We start from the raw sequence: 24,103 nt of genomic DNA, 5'->3' as shown, positions 1-24,103 counted from the left end.
CAGATTATTGCTTATTTATGAGTTTTTGCTTCAGTGGTTTCAAATTTTTATGTAGTCAAGTCTCTCATCTTTTATGTGATTTCTTCAATTTATTTCATGCTTAATTTTTTCTCCATGAACATTCTTAGTTAACTATCAACCTGACTTTTTGTAGATCTATATTTATACTATGAGATCAATTAAAAAATTTTTTTAAATCAATACAAAGTCTTTAAAAGCAGGCTTACAGAAGTGTAAGAGTTTAAACACTAGTATAGGAAATATTGAACCTTCCTCAAATAATTTAAATCCATGTCTCAAAGGCCTTGGTCTGGCCATAATATTGACCCTGTCACTCTTAGCCAATATTTGTTTAAAAAACTTTCAGAAAGCCACAAAAATACTACTATAACTGGACACCCTCACCCAATACCAAAAACAGAGATCACTCTCCCTTTTGTTACAATCACCATTGTCAAGTTCAACTTCTTATTCCAATGAAACACTCCATAACCCATTTACAACCCACTGCCATGAGAGAGCCCAATTTTGTTGAAACCCAAGCATTTTTTAAGGAAATAAGGCATCTGAATATTCAAAACAACTTTAAATGATGCAGCTCTTACTCTGCCCTTTCTCTCCTCAATCTTCCAATAAACTCCTCAATAAACACAGTAAAATATAACTGAAAGTGATGTTTACATAGAAAAAATAGTGAGCCAATCCTAATTTCTACTTTTAAACATAAGTATTTGCAGACTGTGGTACCTAAACTATTATTAATAACAAATTACTTATGACCCAACAATCTGATGTGACAGCACAGCTGTGAACCATACAGGAAAGCAAACTGTTATAAAGATCCAGGTACAAATCGGGCGTTAGAGTTCGGGCTGCTGTATTGTTAGGGGCAGTGAAAATAATTGAGAAGTTCAGAGAAAGTGATCATCAACCTCCAGGGCTATTAAAGGGATCAATTACCTTTTAAATATACAGAGCAAAAGTGAGTCTTTAGAAGGCGCCTATGCAGTACCTTTTGTGAGACTGAAAGCTATCGATTGTTACTTCCTTTGTTCAACCCTCTTGTAGAGAATTCACATTACCTGAAAGTGCTATCGTGTGAACTGACTGATTCTAAGTGAGTGGGTGACGAATATTATTTGTATGAATTCTCACAAACGGGAGCAACATTTTCTGAGGTCGTGCATCCTTGTGAGCTCAAGTGTCTAAGAGTGATAATCAAGATAATAATAATGGCTCTCTTTTGGTGAGCTCTGAGTGAGTGCCATGGACTGAGCTAAGTGCTTTATGCACATTCTTCCTATTTCTCACAGTCATCCTTAGGCTGATATTACTATTCCCACTTTCCAGATGAGGATGTTAAGAAATAGCAGAAGGTCATGCAAGGTAGAATTTGGAAGAGCCAGATCTAAACCTAGTTCGATTTGCTTGTACTTAACATGGTGCTCATAATAATTTAGATTTGTGCCTAATTTTGCAATTTATAATTTTTCTGGTATACAGAAAAAACTTTTTAAATATTATTTTAGGTCTATAAATGAGAAAGCTAAGATTTGAAAGAGTTAAGTAAGTGTGGTGCAAATCGGCATCTACTCCAGCTTCCCTAGTGGAAATTCTTGAGTGCTCAATTCCATGGTGCTTGGAATTAGGGGGGCGAATAAGTTCTTACAAATCACCTAGATCAATCCCTCCCGTAGATGTCTCTATGTCATATTTTAAGGCCCATATAACATCTTAATCAAGTGACTAATACTTTTCTGCTTAGAGTTCAGTATAAGAGAAGTCAGCCTCTTTCTTAATCATTTTTATAATGTCATTTCACATGTTGAGCCACATAGTTCACAACCTGATCCTAATTCTCTTTTATCCCCTAATTACTTTTAGGGCTTCCCAAAATCCCACCCTTCAGAGTTATTAGCCCAGCCCTGGAATTCAATCCTCCTATACTTTTCCAAATCGTTGGCCCAATAAACAGTGTATTATTTGTAAAGAGGAGCATGAGGCACCCTTTTAAAGTTACAATCCTTTTTCCTCCAATTATGTCTGGCAATATATTAGAGACTTAGGCATCTGAGCCCTTGACATCCCAGCTGCTATAATTAATGCAGTTTGGTTCTATATTCTGCAAATACAGGGCATGCGGTTGGATGCCCCCCTCCCATTAGGGCAACCAAAGAAGACCATAGCAGTATAACCTTTGGAGAATCTGAAAGGTCTGCAGATTTAGCCATATTAGTCTATATGATGAAGAAATTTATGCTCAAAATCATATACATATATGACCCAAATCCATCTTTTTGTAATTTTAGATGCCCCCTTTTAGTTCTGGCTCAGGAAAAGAGAATAAAAGGTACTGATCACTTTCGTTTTTCACAGTTCCTTTCACTTTCTATGACAGTGCTTTAGTAATACATTCTTGCATTCAGGAAAGTAATGAGGAAACAAAGACACAGGAGATTTGGTCTTGATCCTCCAGGATCTAATATTCTAGAGAAGGAGAGAGCATTGTGAATGAATAAAGATAGTACAATGAGGTGAGGTCCCTGCCTGAGACAGCCTGAAGGCTTTGAGAGCCCTTTGGTAAGGAGTTAGAAAACTCAATAAAGTGTAAATCACTCTCATTGTTATCTCTAAGAGAAGAGAGTCATATTCCTTTGACCTTATCGCTTCAGGTGCTACACAGATGAAGACTATTTACAATCACAGTCATTATTATCACTGTCTTAAACATTTATTATCTCTGATACAGGGCCAGGACTATAGTGAGGTGAGCGAGGTACTCATATTGGGTGCAAAATTTAAGGGAACACCAAGAAACAGCAATTAAGACAAAAATACTTTAATGAAATATTTTAGAAAATAAAATTAACGCAAAAGAATTTATAATGAACAAAATATCAAACTTTTAAAGATAGAATCAGTCTGGTATTAGTCTCAGGTACTATGAAATTACAGAGGCCCAAGATTTTGTCTGTTGGCTTTGGAATGTATAGTCTAGTTGAGGTGATGTGAAAGAGATGTGAAAATAAACAAGGTGCCTGTTTTATTTTCACTGTACTGATTGCAAACATGAGATCAGATCTCACTTCCAATAAGGAGATGTGGTGGGAGATTGGTAGTTGATTGACAACTAATGTCATATGGGAATCATCAAAGAAATTCAATAGCATGAGCTCTCATAACCCAGTTGAAAGAATGAACCCAGACAGTTATTCTAGACTCAAGGTACCTCTAGACATTTTTAGCAACAAAATTTGATAGAGCTTCACTCCAGTGCTCTATAATTAGTGTACACAGCTACAGCTACTTTCCCCATTTTTGCATCCTTTCCTTATTCTGTTAACTGATAATTTCTTCTCCTTTATTCACATTATTCACCTTCCATAGGATAATCCAAATGGTCTAGGCCTTTTCCTTTTTTCTTTCTTTTTTTTCTTTTTGAGTCCCACCATACAGATCATGGTTGCAAGGTGAGGGGCCCAATCCTGATCCAATGGTCTAAACTGCTTTGGTTAGGGAGGATACTGAATTTGGTAGTGGCAAGTTGTCCAAATGGGAAGGAACAGTTATAGGCAAGGTAGTTTTCCTAAGAATAAGGTATAGATGAAGCACTTCCCTCCAACATACACCAGTATTGTGGATTAGCAATTTAAAATGACAAGGAAATAGAACAAATAGCAAGTGCTAATGGAGTTCAGAGAAAAGAGAGATCACCAAGGGCCAGGGTGTGCTAATTATATGCTATAAGAACCTGCAATTATAAATCCATAGATATGCAAATAAATGCTGATGGCTCAGCAGATGAGCAACAAAGTCATTATCTATGGCTCTTTATAAATGGACAGCAAGATAAATGATTTGTTTATAAATTCACTTAGAGATTGTACCAGTATCTTTGAATGCTTTTGCTTCCTTCTGGGGGCATCCACAGTTAGACCTCTTGGATTAGATTTCCATATTCACTACCTTCTGACCTAGGCCATTCTGGCAGTTCCAAGCAGGCCCTGTCAATTATGACTAGCTGATTCATGCTGCCAAAAGTCATTTCCCCTTGGCACTTCCTTAACCAACTGAACGGGAAGTGATAGTGGCATCTGTTCTGCCACCCAGATCCGTGATGGTTTATAAAATGGCATTTCTTGTTTGTCTGATGGGGAGAGGTCACACAGAATATAACTGCGGGGAAAGACTAAGAATGCTGACTCCCAGTATTAGGCCTTCTGCAACTCAGGGCTGAGAAGTCTGTGAGGAGCCCACTGTGCCCATTGGAGTGACTCTCACAGGAACTGTAGGCAGGCATTGCAGTGGCTAAACTCAAACACACAAGAAACCTATCCCTTTGAGGGCAGATGAACCATGTACACATGCTTTAATTAAGTACTTAAAGCCAATCCGTTCATGATGATGTTGGGATTCTGGTTCTTCTGGTATAACCTGTGAGAATTTATAATGGCCTAAAAAATTTAGAGTAACTTATGGCTCCCTTGAAAGAACCAGAAGGTTTTTTAAAATTTCCCTTAGCAAAGAATGGTAAAAAAAAAAAAAAAAAAAAAAAAAAAAAAAAAAAATCATTCAAAGAAACATTTACCAAATACCTACTATGTGCCATTTCTGTGTTCAGATTATAGCCTGTATTGTACTTTCTGTATACCACACTGTGCTCTGGTACATAATATACATACTGTATGATAGAATATATGACAGAATCCTAGCACTGTAATAACGTCATTAGATAGAAATCTTCAAACGTGAACCCCATTTTTATGCCACTTGAAAGGAGACTTTCACTGATATTTTTGATGTTGTTGTTTGATTGCAAGAGAACTTTGTCAATATTGCAAGAAGACTTTGTCAAATTTTCAAGTGGTTTGTTATGTTTTGGTATCTTTTCATCTACCCATCTTCTGAGATATTAAGTGAATCAACAAAAGAAACTGGATTTGATATCTCTATTCTTTAGCCAGTGAATGTACAAAATAAGAAGTAAATAAATAGGGAAGAAATAGAAGGTGAAACAAAGGTAAAATATACCTGCAATATCAGTAACTGTTTCTCTGTGTTGATAAGACTTTGAAAAGTGAAGAATTAAGCTTAGCAAGTATCGGTCCACTATGAAACCATCCTGAAGGTGACTGAAAGCAAAAAAAATAAGAGCCTTCTTCTAAAATCCAAGGTATTAAAGCCTGTTCCAAACACCAAATCTACTAAATATGTGAATCAAATGATAATATTATATTCATAAAATGGTTCCAAAAAGATTCAAATAAAAGTTTCAAGAGTTCAACCCTGGACAAAATACAAGACCTCATTTTCATTGGCTTGAATTTATTATAATTTTCAGAAAGTAAAATATTTATCTTTCTTCGGTTGAATACAATGTAACCAGGAATTTCTAAAAGATCTCCATTAGCCAGCTTTGATTGTGAAAATTTGACTCAAAATATGGTGCTACTGAGGTAAAAGGACTAGGAGAAAATTGGAAACACATTTTCTTAGTCTGCAGAGAGTCAACATCAGACTGAGAAAATAGGATCAGCTCTCCCAGGCAGAAACAACGTTACTGAGATGACATTATCATGAGAATGTTTTATGATCTAAAAGAAGTCACTGAATCCTTTCTTCTAAGTTTCTATGCTGGCAGTTTAGATCAGCTGCCATTTTATGTATAATAATATTTTCAAATTAAGATGCAGAGATTTCTCCAAAGAGACATAGGCCCAATTTATATGGAAAGAAAATAGCATTGTTTACATTTCCTATGTATACAGAAGATATTAGATGGACTCCAAACATAACTAAATACATTAACATTTGTAGTAAACCTTATTTATACTTATTTCTTTGTATTAGATGTGCAGTCTTAAATTTTGTAGGAGTATATCTGTTAAGATTAGGTCTCATTTATATAAGAAAAAAAAATGATCCTAGCTTGAACAATACAGTTTATCTTTATCCACAGAGAAGAAATTCAAAGGTAGCTAGTCCATAGTTAGTATAGTGCCACTCCATATCATCAGTGACACAAGTGCTGTCTTTATATTCCTTTATGTGTATTTTTTGGCTTTATCCTCAAATTTGCTTCATGGTCTTAGATGACCAGTGAAGCTCTACCCATCACGTCTGGGTTCCAGGTGAGTAAAGGGAGGAAATGTGAGAAAACAAAATTTCAAGAATTCCAGCTAAATGAGCTTCCTTATAAGCAGCTATTCCAGTTCACCGAACACTTCAGAGCACTCAAATCACATAGGACTGAACATTTTCATGGGGCCGTACTTACCCACAAAAAAGTCTGAGGAATAAAGTCTTTATTATAAGAAAAGTTACAAGTGGAAAAATTGGGTTTCTTCTAATAACAAATCAAGAAAAATGGCATCGTTTTTACTTTTGCATATGGTGAAATGCTACTGGTTGCACACATGTTCCTTGTATATACTAACCATGCATATCTTTCTCTTCCTCTTGTATCACCAGGCCTCCGGAACCTGTTTACAGCACTGTGAACAAACTATGTGATAAGCCTGCTTCTCCCAGGCACTATTCCCCTGTTGAGTGTGACAAAAGCTTCCTTCTCTCAGCTCCCTATTCCCACTACCACCTAGGCCTGCTCCCTGACTCTGAGATGACCAGGTACTGCATGCGCTTCCTCACTTCATCTTCTCGAACTGCATGTGCTTCCACAAGAATGAATGGGTAGAATCTGCCTCTGCTCACTTCTCTTGCACTAAACATCTTCCCCAAGTTGGAGAGATGTTCTGCTGTTCCCTTGGTGCAATGGGAGAAATTAAGAACATTGCCTTTTTGTTTTGTTTTGTTCCCTGGAGTGATCACAGAGCACTTAGACATGATCACAGGATGCTCCACATATTCCTGGTTCCTATACATTTTAATAAGGTATTAATTATACTTTTCTAGAACAATTAATTTTGGAATTTAACAACATTTCATTCATACAGAAGGATGAAAGATAACATTTGTTGAATATTTTAAAATAATATTTAATAAGTGCTTACTCTGCTCCAGGCATAACGTGGCCTAAGAAATATGTACTATTATCACCATTTAATATTTTAACTAAAATATTAGATTAATATCACCATTTAACTGAGTCCTTAAGGTATTAAGCAACTTGTCAAAAACTACAGAATTACTTGGTTCCATCTTACCACACAGAACATAAAATTAATGTTTATATTATGTTATCATGCTAGATGTATACATATATATATATTCTTGTATTTACTGCTCCCAGCCTATTTAAAGAAATAGACATTCAGAGTGGTTAAAGGCATTGCCTCAGTATGATCTTGCCAATAAATGTGGAGTCCAAATTTGACCTTAGAATGTTTTGAGTCTTTCAACAACTTTGTAAAGAAATTAGTCTAAGTCTGAAAGTTGAACACAATTCTGTGTTAGTGTTCCAAAGCATATATATGAAAATAACAAAAAAGACCTCATCTTTTCATAGTAGCCTGAGTTGGAGAGAGAGGAAAGCAAGAAAAATAGAATTCAGTGTTCCACAAGGTAGTTCCAATTCAGTCTAAACAGAGATCCCAATTGTAACGTTCCTACACAAAATGGGGTGTCTATATAATGTTTTCAGACAGGAATATCTTCATAATATTGTTAGGACTGAGAAAATACAGCCTTTAGAATGATTCTTTAGAATGATTCAGAGAGAAGATGGATATATCAAGAGGGTCTGCTAAGAACATCATCTTTATTTTTTGATATTTTGAAAGAATAAGTTTAGAAGTCAATTACTGTTCTATCTAGAAGAGTTGAATCACAAGTTTTAAATTACATCTAACATTTCCAGAAATAAATGAGAAAACACATTTTTCACTATGTAAATCAGCTAGGGCATTTTTATTAATTTGCAATAATTAAAGTCTAATAATATTTCAGAATACTCTATAAATATTAAATCCACCTACATTTTTAACAAATCATTAAAACTATTTCTTTGATACAATGAACTCTGCCATTTTAAAGCTAAAAGGTCAAAGTCACCATAGCCCTAAGGAAGTGAGAAGAGCCACATACCTGTAATGACTTGCTAGTAATTATGTACCTATAGTCAGCTACAGAAGGGTAGCTCAGATTTATTGAGCTCTTCTGTGCCAAGCATTTTGTTAAATACTTCTTATGGATTATGTATTTGAATACTCATAATAACTTTATGAGGTAGATGTTATAATTATCTTTGTTTTGCAAATGAGGAATTGAGACTTGATAAGTTACCTGACTTGCCCAAGATCATCCACTAGTAAGTGACAGAGCTGGGATTCCAACCCAGATGATGACTGACCTGGCAGACCATTAGCCATTTTCGCTCACTGGAAAAAAATTTCCACCCATTTCTCTTTTTCTATCCTTTCTCTATCATTACCCTGACTTCTCATATACCTTCCCTTCTTCTGGCTCTGTGTCAGTAAATATTTTTTTTTTTCTTTTTATCCTGTGTTCCTTTTTTATTAATGTAAAAGTTACATTGGTTTCCTTCCACTCCACTGGGGATTTTGAAGCATCCCTTCTGAAAAATTCACCAGTAAGTAGCCGATAAGAGTTTACCTCTATGTGAACCTACCAGATATGATTCTTTTCAGCTTGTTTTCTGTCATCTGTATCATGAATACAATAGAGTTATTTATTTTTCAAATAAAACCATTATAATACAATGTTGAATTTTTTTTTTCAAATGACACACCCTGTCTAATTCTGATATGCACCAGGCCCCAACCCCCATCCATCATTCCCCTTTTTGAGAATTGTATTTTCAATTTATTCTATTTTGGTCCCCTTCCTTCGCCTTTTTTCTTTTTCCATTATCTTATTCTTTATCTTATCTTTGTAGAAAAACAGTCATAAAAACACAAAAACACACTGACAGCTATTTTAATGGCCTTGTCACTACCAGTGCATTGATACCAAAAATCTTAATTTCACCCCACTTTGCTCCTCCTCCATACTTCCTCAGCTTAGTAAATGGCACATACATCTACCATATTGTTTAGGCCAAAAACTTGAGAGTCATCCTTACTACCTTGTTTTCCCTCACATCCACCATTCAATTCATCTTCAAGTCCTGTTGATTCTACCTCCAAAATATCTCAGATTTATTCACTTTGCTTTACTACTATTTCCACCACTTTAATCCAAGACCCCATCATCTCCCACCTATAGTAGATTCTTAATTGTTCTTACCATTTCCACTGTTGACCTCCAGGCTTATTCTCAATGCAACCAAAGTGATCTGTGAAAAATACAGATCAGATCTCCTTTTGCATTAGGATGCAATGCGAAGTCATTAACATAGCATCCGGGCTCTGCATGACCTAGCCCCTGCCTGCCTTTTGGATACCTCATTTCACTTTGCTAACCACACTATTCATGTTGGCCTTCTTTTTATTCACAAAATGCACTAAATCTCTTCTAGTCTCAAGCGTTTCACATACGCTTTTCCCTGGAATTGAAAAGCTCTTTTTATACTTTGCCTCATTAACTTCTGGTCATCTTAGATCCAAGTTTAAATTGCACGTCTTCAGAGAAGCTCTCTGAAACAGAAAATCAGTCCCCCTATTATATATTTTCTTTCTATTTTTCATAAGAATCAATTTATAATTGTACATTTATTTATGTGATTTTCAAACTAAATGCCTGTATCACCCTCTACACTATAAGCTCGATGAGTAGAATTGTGTTTATTTTGTGCACTGCTATATTCCTAACACTTAGTACAGTATCTGGCTAGCAGGAGCTCAGGATTATTGGATGAATACATAAACATAGAAATAAAATCTGCAAACAAGCAAACTGATACCTGTTTGAGAACAAGTCATAGTTCAAGCTGTGCTTTACCTAGTTCTTAGTAGGTACATAAAACTACTTCATGAATGAATGAATTCATGCATAGAAACAAATAATAACTAGAACTCACTTTGTGTTGTACTTTCACCATAAACTATGTCTATGGTGATTGTCTACATTATAAATCCATTAGGCACCCGTCAATTCTTCATGAAGACTCTGTAATTCATTTCAGATATTATTTATTTTTCTAAAGGGAAATACCTCTCCAAGCCACTGTATCTTGAAATGTAGCCAATAATTCAGGGGCAAAGTAAAAATATTCTGGTTCCGTTTTTGACACCATTACCCGTGTGCTGTTCTCTGTGTTCTTGAATAACATATAGACCCTCAGAAGTAGATGAGAACTTAGAATTGGATAGACAAACCCTTATCTAACTCTAGTAATGTTGTAGAACCCAATCTACTGTTTCACAGGTCTATGTCTTACTACCACTCATGGTTAAATAAAAATATTCTAGGATCTTTTGCCCTAAAAAAGATATTATAAAAATGTATGTATTAATTTATTTAGCTAATACTTATCAAGAATCAACAACAATGTGCAAGATGCTACTATAATAGGACAACCTTTTACAAAGGCGCAAGCTGAAGAAGACAGCCAAAAATGTTGAAGAAATGCCTGATTTTTAGGATGCAGTAGTTAATGATGTATATTTTGTTCAGAGCTTTTGAAAAATTCCTGAAGTCTTTTCCAGAAACATGCACATATTGATACAGCAATTACGGCTTCAGATTAGAATATGCACTAGCTCTGGGAAAGTTAGCATGTGAAACCATCCTTACATTTACATTAGTTTAATTCCTAATCCACATTTAGAAGAATAAATGTGAGTCAGCAAAAGCAACCTGAGTCAGTTTTCTGTATTTTCTGAGCTTCAGTGGGAATACCCAAGATCTCAGTTCTTTGAATTAATAGCAAACATTCAGGGATGAATTAATTGTATACACAATTTACTTCTGTAAGACCATTTAAAAGGAAACAGAGAAGTTGTTAGTTTTTCTTAGGAAAGCACTGTAAATTACTTGGCACGGTGTCTATGGCTGCAGATTATGTTTGGAGGAATTGACTTTTTAATGCTTGCAGAAACAAGAAATGTGCAGAGCCTGAAATCAAACTAAAATTTGAAAAATAAATGGGATTTCTGTGGGACTCTTGCTTATCTAGTACATCTCTTTTTCTTTGGGAAAAAAAAGTAATTTTTGATGTTGTAATTGGTTTTTCTACTTAGGGAGAATAAGTTATTCAGCTTTTGATATTTCTAGGGCAAGGAGAATAGTATTCTTGGCTGCTTTTTCAATATTTATGGCACATGTTTATTTGTCCTTTTACATAAACGGTCCTAATTATTGCTATTTTGCAGTTGATAACAGAGGCTGAGATAAACCAGATGAAGGCTAATTAAGATATACTGGCAGGTTTTGGATGGGAAGTGAACTGTGAAGCACTATATCATCATGAAACATCTTCACTCACTGAAGGATATATATTCATGGGACTTCAGCTAGGTACCAGGCATCATCCTTAATGTTAGGGATTCAAAGGTGAAAAAAACATGGTCTCTCCCCTTAAGTATCTCACAGACATATAAATGCAGAATTACTTACTATGTGATATATATCTGCTAAAAGGCCTCAGTTTCTCCAATGCACCTGATCTCTAGGTAGCTGTTAAAATAACAAATTTAGAGAAATTAAATGTAACAGAGTTTATCTGAGCAAAGAACGATGCATGAATCAGGCAGCACTCAGAACCAGAAGAGGTTTAGAGAGCTCTACTGAGCAGTTTGAGAGGCAACCTTTTATAGCCTGTATACAGAAGCAAAGTAGAGAAATCACCTGATGGGCTACAGCTAGGCATCTGCTTTATTTGGGCATGGGGTGATGAGTTGGCTGCCTGAAACTGGCTGAAACCTGGCTGCTTGTGACTCTCTGAAACTCTACTGTGTATAACACTTCTAAGTTAGGTTTCAGATTGTTATGTGGAAACTCAGAGTGTGGAGACAGCCTTAACCTAAGGGCGTCCTGCTTACTTAATTGAGCATAACTAAAATCAAATTATTACAAGTGATAGTGTTGGAAGCAAATATGACCTTCAACTGTCCCTTCTGCAGAGGCATTAACATACACAAAGAAATGGCCCCATCCACTCCTAGCCATCAATTTCTAATCATTTATAAGAAGCATTACCTATAGAAAATGCACATTCATCTTCCCATAGGTCCATCTGCAAGTCTAACGTCGAACTATTCTCTGCTGGGCTCAGAGAATCCACATTTATAATTTACCACCTTTGTAGAAATCATAATGTTGGCAGCCTCAAGCCATTCTGAGTTTGGGGATGCAGAGCGAGATCTTTATTTTGTAAGACCTCAATCATATGCCAGAGTTATGGTGAGCCCCTGAATAATATCTCAGGCTGAGGTGAGAATGATTTTTTATTTTTATTAAAGAACTGTTATAAAAGACTGTTTCCATTCATAGCTTAATAGTGAGTCCAGTGAATTGTGAAGGGAAATGAATGGTAGGGTTGGCAGTATGGGGGAAGGGCTATGCAAGCCTGCCTGTATTTTTATAGAGATCTACGTATTTTACAACATGCCATTTTGTTTTCATCAAGGCTTCAAAATTTACTTCTCAGAGAAGAGAAAATAAACCTTCCATTATAACCCTTTAATTCAGTTCTGTAGACTATCAGCACATATAAAGTTATAGGATCCCTTAAATGGGTTTTTAAAGTCAGCAGGTATGTGTGTTCCAAATTGAATACTAAAACTTATCTTTGGCAAGCTTTCTTTCCTTGCAGAGTGGCAGAAAATTTACTGGGCCTTTAATGTTTTAACTGTTTCAAAGTCTGTAAATACAAAATCAAATATAAATTCCAAAACTAATCTGTAATAGAAGTGCATGTAAGTCTCTAAAGGTAAACATAGGAGGAATTACCTAACTCTGCCCTTGTTTTTCTGGGCATTATCATGAAGACACTGAGTTTATCAGTAGGATTAAGGAAGAAACGTGTTCCAAGTAAAAGAAATAGGAAAAAGTTAAGTATCGTGGTATATAAAAGCACACAATGCCTTCTGGGACTACCAGACTACCTGTGTGGCTGAGGGCTATTGGGTGGGTGATAAGGTTGGAGAAAAAGGCAGCTATGTATCATAGAAGACCTTACTTACCAAGCTGAGGATTTTGTACTTTATCCTATAGGCAGTGGGGAGCTGTTGAAGGTTTTAAAGCTGAGCAAAGAGACAATCTGCTTTGCATTTTTAAAAAGATCACTCTGCCACCTGTGTCGGAAAAGTTTGAATGCAGGGAAACTAGTTAGTATTATATTATAGAGCAGGGTAAATAATGAAGAACTGAACTGAGACTATCGAGATAGGGAGGTACAAATGGATTCAGAATTATTTATTAAATAGAACAGGTGGTACTTGGTGACTGACTCGGGGAAGAATTTTCTAGCTTGGGATATTCACTGCAGGGTGATTCTTTGCTCCTGTTTGACAGAATGAGCACTCTTGTCCACAGTAAATACACTTAAACATAAAACTCTTTAGAAAACAATGGGAGGGAAGGGAGGCAAAATATATCAGGTCCCTTGTTTGAGGTAGTGGCAATGTGAGGTCACAGAGGAGCTAAGGATTGTGCCCAAACTATCTAGGTCTGAAGCCTTCCATTTGGCCATACTAATCACGTGCATTTTAGCTAAACATGTTATCACCCTCAGAGCCTCAATTCCCTCATCAGAAAGTGAGAAGAATAATTGCATCTGTGCTGTTTCCCTCATAGGATTGTTGTGATGATCAAGGGAAATTGAGCAAATGAATTTTCATCTAGGCACTAGCCACATTAGTCATTATTAATTGTTCCCATATGTGTATTCTATTTTAAAGCCTTGAATTCATGTATATTTATTTCTATTGCTATCACAAATCAGGTAGAAAATGTTTATCAGCTCAGGCAAATCCCCTGAGATCATAAGAAAGCTGTTTGGGCTGAGACCTTCTATCATTCTTAACAGCCATCCTTCTTGTCATCATAATCAATGTCACATATTTTTCCTTTTATTATTACATTTATAGGCTCCCTGTAAAAGGCGGCATGTGTCTAATCCCATATGTGATTGTGTACTTATATGAGATATTTTTCTTTTTTATCTACTCGTGTAGTGGTATTTTTGCCTTACATGTTTCTTCTCAGGAATGTGGACAAAATAACAGCCACTTTATGGTGCACAGATTAGTAGCCAGGCATTTTACATAGGTACTTTATTGTTTCTAATAATCTCAATAATTTTGCAAAGTGTGTGTTTTGATCTAGCAATTGGAGGAATCTGGGCTGTACCCAAGGCATTCTCACATCCAAGCTCATCTTCTCACGGAGCCTTAATCACGTTCACTCTGTACACTGTAGCTTCTCACTCTGTGCCCCACTTCCTACATCCACTCTGCCACAAATCTGTAGACTCTGAAAGGAAATTTGAGCCTTGTTCACATGATTCAATCTGGGAAACAGCACCATTAGAAACAGAAAGAAGATGCTTACAAACCATTGACCTTCTTATGCCCTTAAAAAGCTGATATAATCTTAAAGAATGCTTTATTTCACTTTTAATTAAAACCAAGAGAGTCAGCCCTCTGGGAATGACTCACAAGGCGTAGCCCCTTTCTAAGTTTATGTAGTAGCTTATTTTTCAAAGGCTGTCACTGCCTTTTTGAAGTAGGTGATCACTAAACCCAATATGAATTAAGGAAAATAAGAAGAATTAAATTGACTCCCAGAGTGACAGAGGCCACTCTTGCTGCATTTGGTTTTATAGCCTATTTCCTCTGCAATGCAATCTATGAAAGGGTTTACATGGAAAGAAATACCCCTTGATTTTAAATTAATGCATTATCTCAATAGACAGTTTCTTAAATTTACAGCATTCACTGTTGTCCCTCACTGTTTTTTGGTACTAGGGGGCAAATGTTCTTTCATTAAGAATTCAAGAATTGTTTTAAAAGCACAGTTAAAATTTTGTAGTTTAAAGGACAACAGAAAACAGGGAACTTACCCTGTTTTGAAAGCTCTTATTTACTCTGCACAACAACCCAGGCAGGTAGACTCAGGAGGCTTCATGAGGGTTAAATACCTTGAGATGACAGAGCTGGGAAGTGAAACCAGATTGGTGATATTCAAATAACTCTGTGATAAAACAATCCAAATTTAATTGATTAGCTTTAAAAAAATTAAAAGTGAGATAATATCTCTATCTGAGATGATGTAAACATTTTCTATTAGTTTTAGTATGTCTGTTTGTGTTTTGGGAGCAATCTTTGTATTTACTTTAGTAACCATCAAATTGTTAGGTGGCAATAAGAAAACAGAATAAGCACAACTTCAAAAGCATTCCTTTGTAAAGGAAACTACCTATGAGAAAATGCTATGCAAAAATCACCATAGTCAACAAATTGTAGGACTCAAAATCGAGACAGTGACTTTAAACCGTAACACCCATTGCACAGATATTAATTAAAACCACTGATGTGTATTGAGTGCCTTTAGGTGCTATGCGCTATTTCAGAAGTTTTATATGTACAAATTCATTTTAACCTATAACAACTTATGGGGTAGCTATGATCATCCCAATTTTATATAAATATTACAGTACATGGTTTGAGAAACAAATGGAAACAATGAGATGAGATAGTTGGAAATGAGGTCATCAGAACTTACACTTAGAATATTAATTTTATTAGAGCAGAAGTTTTGTTTTATTTATTGTTTTATTCCACATGCCAAAAATGGTACCTGGCATGTAGTACTAATAGTGACAATGACAATACAGATGATGATGATGATGGCAACTATGAGGATAATGATTACAACAATCACTATTTATCGTCTTGTTGCCTACTCAGCAGCACTTTATACAAGTTAACTCATTAATCTCCACAGGAACCCAGGGAGGTATGTATCATTATTATCCCATTTTACAGGTGATAAAACAGTTAACTAATCTTTCTAAGGTCACATGGGTAGAATCTGAACCTAACTCGGCTGGTGCTAGAATCTGTGTTTTTAAATGTGCTTAATAAATATTCAGTGAATATTACAGTAGTAATTCTTCAAGTATTGAATTCTGCTTCAGAGAAAAGTATACCCCATTGAACAATAGTCAAATCTCTTTAGTAGATAGGTGATATATCAACAGATGACTGATTGATATGATATGAAGATAGATAGAGAGATAGATAGACAAGCAATGAATATATAGTTAAGAAACTAGACTCTAGACACAAAATATTAGGGTTTGAATTTTGCCACCACAACTTTCTAGCTATGTAAACTTGAGCAAGGGACTTTTCTATAAGGTAGCAATTATTGTAGTATCAATCTCACGGGGTACCTATCAGGATTTCAAGAGATTTTATATAAAGTGCTGAAAACAGTACCTGATAAATATGAAGAGTTCCATAAATGTTAGCTATCATTATATTTGTGTATGTGAGATGATGTATTATGACCCCCCCAGATAGATACGTCACCTCAGATAGATACCTGAGGTGAGAATGAATTTTTTTCAAAGGACTGTTATAAAAGACTGTTTCCATTCATAGCTTAATAGCAAGTCCACTGAATTGTGAAGGGAGATGAATGGTAGGGTTGGCCGTATGGGGGAAGGGCTGTGCAAACCTGCCTTTATTTATATAAATATCTAAATATTTTAGAATGCAGAATTTTATTTTAATTAAGACATTAAAATCTGCCTCTCAGAGAAGAGAAAATAAACCTTCCATATCAACCCTTTAATTTGGTTCTGTAGACCCCCAGCTCATATGAGGTTTAAAGGATCTCTGGAAGAGGAGTTTTAAAGTCAGTAGGTATGTGTGTTCCAAATTGAACACTAAAACTTAAGATAACTCTATTCCAGACAAAATTAAAACCTTAGAGGGTAAAGAGGAATTTTATGGCTTGCATTTAAAAGGAGAGGGTATACTGGGCCACTGCTAAGCAGCCAAAGCCTTTGTCCAAATTTTACAAAGGCTCCCCTTCTTCTGGCTGGAGGACACACTGTGCCAGGGCCTGTGGCATGGCGAACAGCATTCAGACTAGATTTCAGTCCTAGCTCATCCCTGTGACCAAGTGTTCTTTTGAGCAACCTACCTAACAGAATAAATTGACCCAAATGAAGATGGATATCAGGATACGAAATGAGAATTTTATTTCTCTGTGTTATTTAGATCTCCTTCAAATTCATCTAATTCATGCTCTGTTTTCTTTCCTATGCCCCTGGCATAATTGCAAAGATATTCCATCAACCTTACGGGAAAAAAATAACTAGATGTTAATGTAAGTTCGGAGATGGATGGGTACAAAGATTGGACTAAACAATTTAGTCCGACCTCTATATTTTCCAGATGAGGAAACTGTCACTCAGACCCCAAATAGGCATTAAATTCGTATTATAAGGTTAGCACTTCTGAGGATATGTAATCCAGATGTGGCTGACCCCTGTTCTTAGAAGATTTAGGGACCACTGGACCTAGAGAATTTCTTTTGTGGATATAGTCAACAGCCACCTGTAATGTGAAAAAAGAAAATAAAGAAAATAAAAGGTCTAGAAATGTATTATGGATAGCATATTTCAAATACATATGAATTTTAATCAGCTTCAGCCTTATTTATTTTGGATACAGCCTGATTTTTTCCATAGCTATATATAGATTTGTATTTATTGAATGCTGGGTATTCAGAGACTCTGCATGGGAAACCTGAAGGACAGACAGTAGCCTGGTTTTCCTTTCTATCTGACCACTTACTTGGTAAGTTCTTACTATTCTCACTATCAGTGGAATAGTACAGAGCCTATGGTACCTGTAGACCCTAAGCTACACTTGACATGAGGAAAGCAGCTATGAAATATAAAATAGAGCCTCTACCAGATTTCTACAATTATAATTGCAAGAGTTCTGTGATTATCCTTTCCCTCCTTATAGGGCCTGTTGGTGAATCATGAGATGTCCTAGACAACCATTTCCACACTTTTACAATACAACGCTTTCCTTATTGTTTTCCCGTAGAAATCTCCTCACTTACAAGAACTTCCTTACTCTTCTCACCTATGTCACTGTCCCAATTGCTTTGAGTGATGTTATGTCGGATATATATCTCCTTTCCCACTCTTGTCCACACTGGAGCTCCATGTTGAGGCTAGACTTCTAGGAACTGGGCAGTGTCTGGCAGAGGCAAGATGAGAAGCCTTCAATTTCTTTTACAAAGACTTTTTTTTTTTAACCTTGATTTTTCCACCTTGGGTTGTGACTTCACAGAGGGGAGTCTCATGTTACAGCACTGAGATCCCCACTCTGCCCTTTGACAGTTGCCATGTGGGACCCATGGTCAACTGGGGCCTCTTGCCTCAGGCAGGGACTTTATTTCACTTTCTATCTTCCACAGCAGCTCTGTTCCTGTGCTGGCCAGGTTCCCTGCCCTGGTTTTCATACTGAAACCTTTTCCTCTGGGATTCTTGTGACCCATAAAAACAGCCTCTAATTCAGGCACTTTTCCCAGCAGAGAAACAAAAAAGACAGACATGGACTTTGTTGTTGTTGTTGAGCAGCATTAACAGTTTCAGGAGCAACAAATCTTTCTCAGAAGATGATCTACCTTTTAAAACCCTGAAGTTAAAGAATTACCACAGGAAGAATGGGGATGGTAACTGTAGGAAATCAGGATAAGTGTGAGTGAATGCCTTGGCCACCGAGGCCTCAGGCAGCTGCCAGTGTCCAACAGGTCAAGAGCACCCATGAACCTCTGATCAAAGACCTTCTGCTGTAAATCATAGCTCCACAATGCTAGTTGTCTCCCCTGAGTTCTCACCTATACATATACTGTTGGTTTCTTCTTTCCATCCTCTGTAAAAGGCACCCTAATGTATCTCATGTTCTTGCTTTAGCCCACAGTGAGACCTCTTCCGTGGAATGCCATGGAGTCCTCTCTCTTTCCCTAGGTCAACAAGTAGAAATTCACACGTCCTCAAGACCCAAGTTCTTTCTAACAACACATCTGCTTTCTCACATTATTACTGTCTTTAGACCCTACCTTTCTGCTTGGTAGGTTCAAAATCAGCTACTAAGGGGACTTGCAAACAATCTTTAATTCTTCTTCATGCACTTTCATCCCGTAATGCCTAGGGGACTAATGAACTTCAAGAACAGCCAAAATTGAATTATAGATTTTCCTCTAGTAATAACTGTGTAACTCTAATAATAACTATGATAGCAGAGTATTATTATTATTATTATACTTTAAGTTCTAGGGTACATGTGCACAACGTGCAGGTTTGTTACATATGTATACATGTGCCATGTTGGTGTGATGCACCCATTAACTAGTCATTTACATTAGGTATATCTCCTAATGCTATCCCTCCCCACTCTTCCCACCCCATGACAGGCCCCGGTGTGTGATAATCCCCTTCCTGTGTCCAGGTGTTCTCATTGTTCAATTCCCACCTATGAGTGAGAACATGCGGTGTTTGGTTTTCTGTTCTTGCAATAGTTTGCTGAGAATGATGGTTTCCAACTTCATCCATGTCCCTACAAATGACATGAACTCATCCTTTTTTACAGCTGCATAGTATTCCATGGTGTATATGTGAAACATTTTCTTAATCCAGTCTGTCATTGATGGACATTTGGGTTGGTTCCAAGTCTTTGATATTGTGAATAGTGCTGCAATAAATATATGTGTGCCTGTGTCTTTATAGCAGCATGATTTATAAACCTTTGGGTATATACCCAGTAATGAGATGGCTGTGTCAAATGGTATTTCTAGTTCTAGATCCTTGAGGAATCGCCACACTGTCTTCCACAATGGTTGAACTAGTTTACATTCCCACCATTTCTCCACATCCTCTCCAGCACCTGTGGTTTCCTATTTCTCCACATCCTCTCCAGCACCTGTGGTTTCCTGACTTTTTAATGATCACCATTCTAACTGGTGTGAGATGGTATCTCATTGTGGTTTTGATTTGCATTTCTCTGATGGTGAGTGGTGATGAGCATTTTTCATGTGTCTGTTGGCTGCATAAATGTCTTCTGTTGAGAAGTGTCTCTTCATATCCTTCACCCACTTTTTGATGAGGTTGTTTGTTTTTTTTCCTGAAAATTTATTTAAGTTCTTTGTAGATTCTGGATATTAGCTCTTTGTCAGATGAGTAGATTGCAAAAATATTCTCCCATTCTGTAGGTTGCCTGTTCACTCTGATGATAGTTTCTTTTGCTAATTAGTTTAATTAGATCCCATTTGTCAATTTTGGCTTTTGTTGCCATTGCTTTTGGTGTTTTAGTCATGAAGTCCTTGCCCATGCCTATGTCCTTAATGATATGCCTAGGTTTTCTTTTAGGGTTTTTATGGTTTTAGGTCTAACATTTAAGTCTCTAATCCATCTTGAATTAATTTTTGTGTAAGGTGTAAGGAAGGGATCCAGTTTCAGCTTTCAACATATGACTAGCCAGTTTTCCCAGCACCATTTTTAAAATAGGGAATCCTTTCCCCATTTCTTGTTTTTGTCAGGTTTGTCAAAGATCAGATGGTTGTAGACATGTGGTATTATTTCTGAGGGCTCTGTTCTGTTCCATTGGTCTATATGTCTGTTTTGGTACCAGTACCATGCTGTTTTGGTTACTGTAGCCTTGTAGCATAGTTTGAAGTCAGGTAGCATGATGCCTCCAGCTTTGTTCTTTTGGTTTAGGATTGTCTTGGTAATGCAGGCTCTTTTTTGGTTCCATATGAACTTTAAAGTAGTGTTTTCCAATTCTGTGAAGAAAGTCATTGGTAGTTTAATAGGGATGGCATTGAATCTATAAATTACCTTGGGCAGTATGGCCTTTTTCACGATATTGATTCTTCCTATCCATGAGCATGGAATGTTCTTCCATTTGTTTGTGTCCTCTTTTATTTCATTGAGCAGTGGTCTGTAGTTCTCCTTGAAGAGGTCCTTCACATCCATTGTAAGTTGGATTCCTAGGTATTTTATTCTCTTTGAAGCTATTGTGAATGGGAGTTCACTCATGATTTGGCTCTCTGTTTGTCTGTTATTGGTGTATAAGAATGCTTGTGATTTTTGCACATTGATTTTGTATCCTGAGACTTTGCTGAAGTTGCTTATCAGCTTAAGGAGATTTTGGGCTGAGACAATTGGGGTTTTCTAAATATACAATAATGTCATCTGCAAACAGGGACGATTTGACTTCCTCTTTTCCTAATGGAATACCCTTTATTTATTTCTCCTGCCTGATTGCCCTGGCCAGAATTTCCAACACTATGTTGAATAGGAGTGGTGAGAGAGGGCATCCCTGTCTTGTGTCGGTTTTCAAAGGGAATGCTTCCAGTTGTTGCCTATTCAGTATGATATTGGCTGTGGGTTTGTCATAAATAGCTCTTATTATTTTGAGATACGTTCTATAAATACCAAATTTATTGAGAGTTTTTAGCATGAAGCACTGTTGAATTTTGTCAAGGCCTTTTCTGCATCTATTGAGATAATCATGTGGTTTTTGTATTTGGTTCTGAAAACAGAGTATCTTTCTGTCATCTGTTTAGAGGTAGGAACCATGTTGTATGTTATCATGTGACACATGAGCACATAGTAGACATTCAGTGGAGTGACAAGTGGTGGGTATTCACCTATGACTGTGATTTATAGTCTTGGAACTCAAAGGAAGAGTTCCCATTTAGTGGAAGCTCTTCTTCAGGCTCAAGGATATGTGTGGAAGAACTGGCAGAGAGAAGTCCTTCCAGCAGGATCAGATTTCATCCTTGTTCTCTTGGGGGAAGGTGATGCACCTAGTTTCCCCTGGGATTTTTTTATTTCAGAGTTAGGCCACAGAAACTGATTTTCATCAACCCATCTATTATGTACTATAACAGTGTCTGCTTTTTGTTAAAGTCTTTTTCATGTGTACTAAACATGTATCAATACCAGATGCTCTGGAGAAGTTTCATCATATGCAGATGCCTCTATCATATCTTAGAGAGGTTAGGTCATTGTAATGTGCACGACTAGACTTTCAAAAGTGGAATCAAGGTACATAAAAAGCAAAATTCTCAGTAACTCTGATTGACCCTGTAAAAGGTAATAAAACAAAAATCAATTCAGCAAACTTAGAAGATTGAAAAGAAACAAATTAAGACCTACAAAAGGACTTTATTTTCAACACCAGTCACTCTGAGAGTTTGTTTGGCATGCTAAGCAAATGTCAGTGGTTGGCAAGGTGAGGGTAATTGTCATTGCCTTTCTCTGACGTTCTTTCTACCAATGATAAATAAAAAGAAAGGGAAAGAAAAACAGATTGTAAATAAGCCTAAAGCTAATAGTGCATCCTCAGGGCCCTTAGTATTATTAAATCATATAATGCTTGACCAGAAATAATAAGAAAACTTTGTACCCAAACACTTAAAAATTTGAGAAAATAACTCCAGTAAAATCAAGAGACTTACCCAAGATCACACAGTCACACCAGTAGTCTGTGACAGATATAGTAGCTGGGTCAGAGACTTCAGGTGGTAGTGCTTTTTCTCATACACCAGCCTGTAATTTCAGCTAAACACAGTCTGCCAAAATGTTTCATGTTAAGAAAGATGGCCTACCATAAAGCAAGACTGGAAGGAAATAAAACTTACCTCAGGGTAACAGTGTTTACCTCAGGGAAGTATAACTGGGATGGGGAAAGAAATTATCCTTTATACAATTTTAAATTGTTTTGTCTATAAGCATGTTTAAATTTTGTTATTAAAAACTCAGTTTAGGCTGGGTACGGTGGCTCAGGTCTGTAATCCCAGCACTTTGGGAGGCTGAGGTGGACAGATCACTTGAGGCCAGGAGTCTAAGACCAGCCTGGCCAACATAATGAAACCCCACCTCTACTAAAAATACAAAAATTAGCCAGGCGTAGTGTCATGATCCTGGAATTCCAGCTACTCGGGAGGTTGAGACAGGAGAGTCGCTTGAACCTGAGAGGCGGAGTTTCCAGTGAGCCAAGATCACACCACTGCACTCCAGCCTGGGTGACAGAGCGAGATTTTTGTCTCAAAAAAAAATTTAAAAATCTCCCATTAGGCTCACATGTTCAATCATAAGTATGCACTCAAGAGAAATGAAAACATGCATCCATACAAAGCTTGTATACAAAGGTTCATAGCAGCATTGTTCATAATAGCCAAAATACAGAAACAACCCAAATGCCCATCAGCTGATTAATGGATAAATAGTATATGGTATGTCTTTATAATTGAATGGAATATTATTTAACCAGAAAAAAGAATGAACTACTGATACATGTTACGCATGGATAAACCATGAAAAGATTATGCCAAGTAAAAGAAGCCAATTGCAAAGAGTCACACCTTGCATGATTCCTTTTCTGTGAAATGTCAACAATAGGCAAATAAATCTGTAGAGTCAGAAAACAGATTAGTGATTGCCTAGGGCTAGAGGGAGAGGCGATGGGAATTAGGAGATGCTGGGATTTCTTTGGGAGATTATGCAAATGTTTTAAAAGTTGACTGTAATGATGGTAACAAATATATTAAATTCTGTAAATATACCGTAAATTCTGTAAATATACTAAAAACCACTGAACAATGAACTTTAGGTGACTTTACTGTAGGTAAATTATATCTCAATAAAGCTTACTTAAAATTCTTAAAAGTTAAATAATTTATATAGCAATAGTGACATTAATACTATGTCCTTATAGCATCCAATATTCAGATAAAAATAATAAAAAATAATTTTAAAAAGTTTTAATCTGTCTATGAAAGATTATTCAAATAAATTATTCAGAAGATTCAGAGGTTTTCAGATTTTTACATTTTTAACATGGTTATAGTTCTCATTTACTAACTACTTTTTATTTGGTGTTCTGCAAAAATAATCACTAATCCTAACAACAAATCTATACAGTAGGTATTTTTATTTCTATTTCACTGATAAAAATGATACCTAGCAGAGCTGAGATTTCAACCTAGCTTTGTTTGCTTTTACTGTACTACAATCATCATTCCGTTACATAAAAATAATCCTTAATACTCTCCTTCCCAGACAGAAGAGTTGTCTACACTATATCCTCTTTCTTATAACCCATTTACTCCTCAGAGAACTGGAGCTGAAGTTCTGCCCCCAGCCCTCCAGTGAATTCATTTGCACCAAGGTCACCAAGATTCTTTGTTTCTAAATCCACTGGAA

At 36.4% G+C, this 24,103-nt stretch overlaps 1 protein-coding gene across 36 annotated transcripts in view; it reads left to right on the top strand.

The window, feature by feature from the left end:
• LOC105468849 (discs large MAGUK scaffold protein 2) overlaps positions 1-24,103 on the top strand; it is a 2,241,192-nt gene that overhangs the window by 1,758,899 nt on the left and 458,190 nt on the right. For 31 of the 36 annotated variants that reach the window (XM_024788717.2, XM_011719258.3, XM_011719273.3 and 28 more), the window contains one exon: positions 6,472-6,627. The exons of the other annotated variants lie outside the window; for them this stretch is intronic. In XM_024788717.2, the coding sequence (XP_024644485.1) occupies positions 6,472-6,627 (156 nt within the window). The remainder of the gene's footprint in view (positions 1-6,471; positions 6,628-24,103) is intronic. 36 annotated transcript variants of the gene reach the window in all.

The sequence above is a fragment of the Macaca nemestrina genome, chromosome 12 (genome assembly GCF_043159975.1).
Source record: "Macaca nemestrina isolate mMacNem1 chromosome 12, mMacNem.hap1, whole genome shotgun sequence".
Taxonomy (NCBI): domain Eukaryota; kingdom Metazoa; phylum Chordata; class Mammalia; order Primates; family Cercopithecidae; genus Macaca; species Macaca nemestrina.
This window is presented reverse-complemented; position numbering and strand designations above follow the sequence as displayed.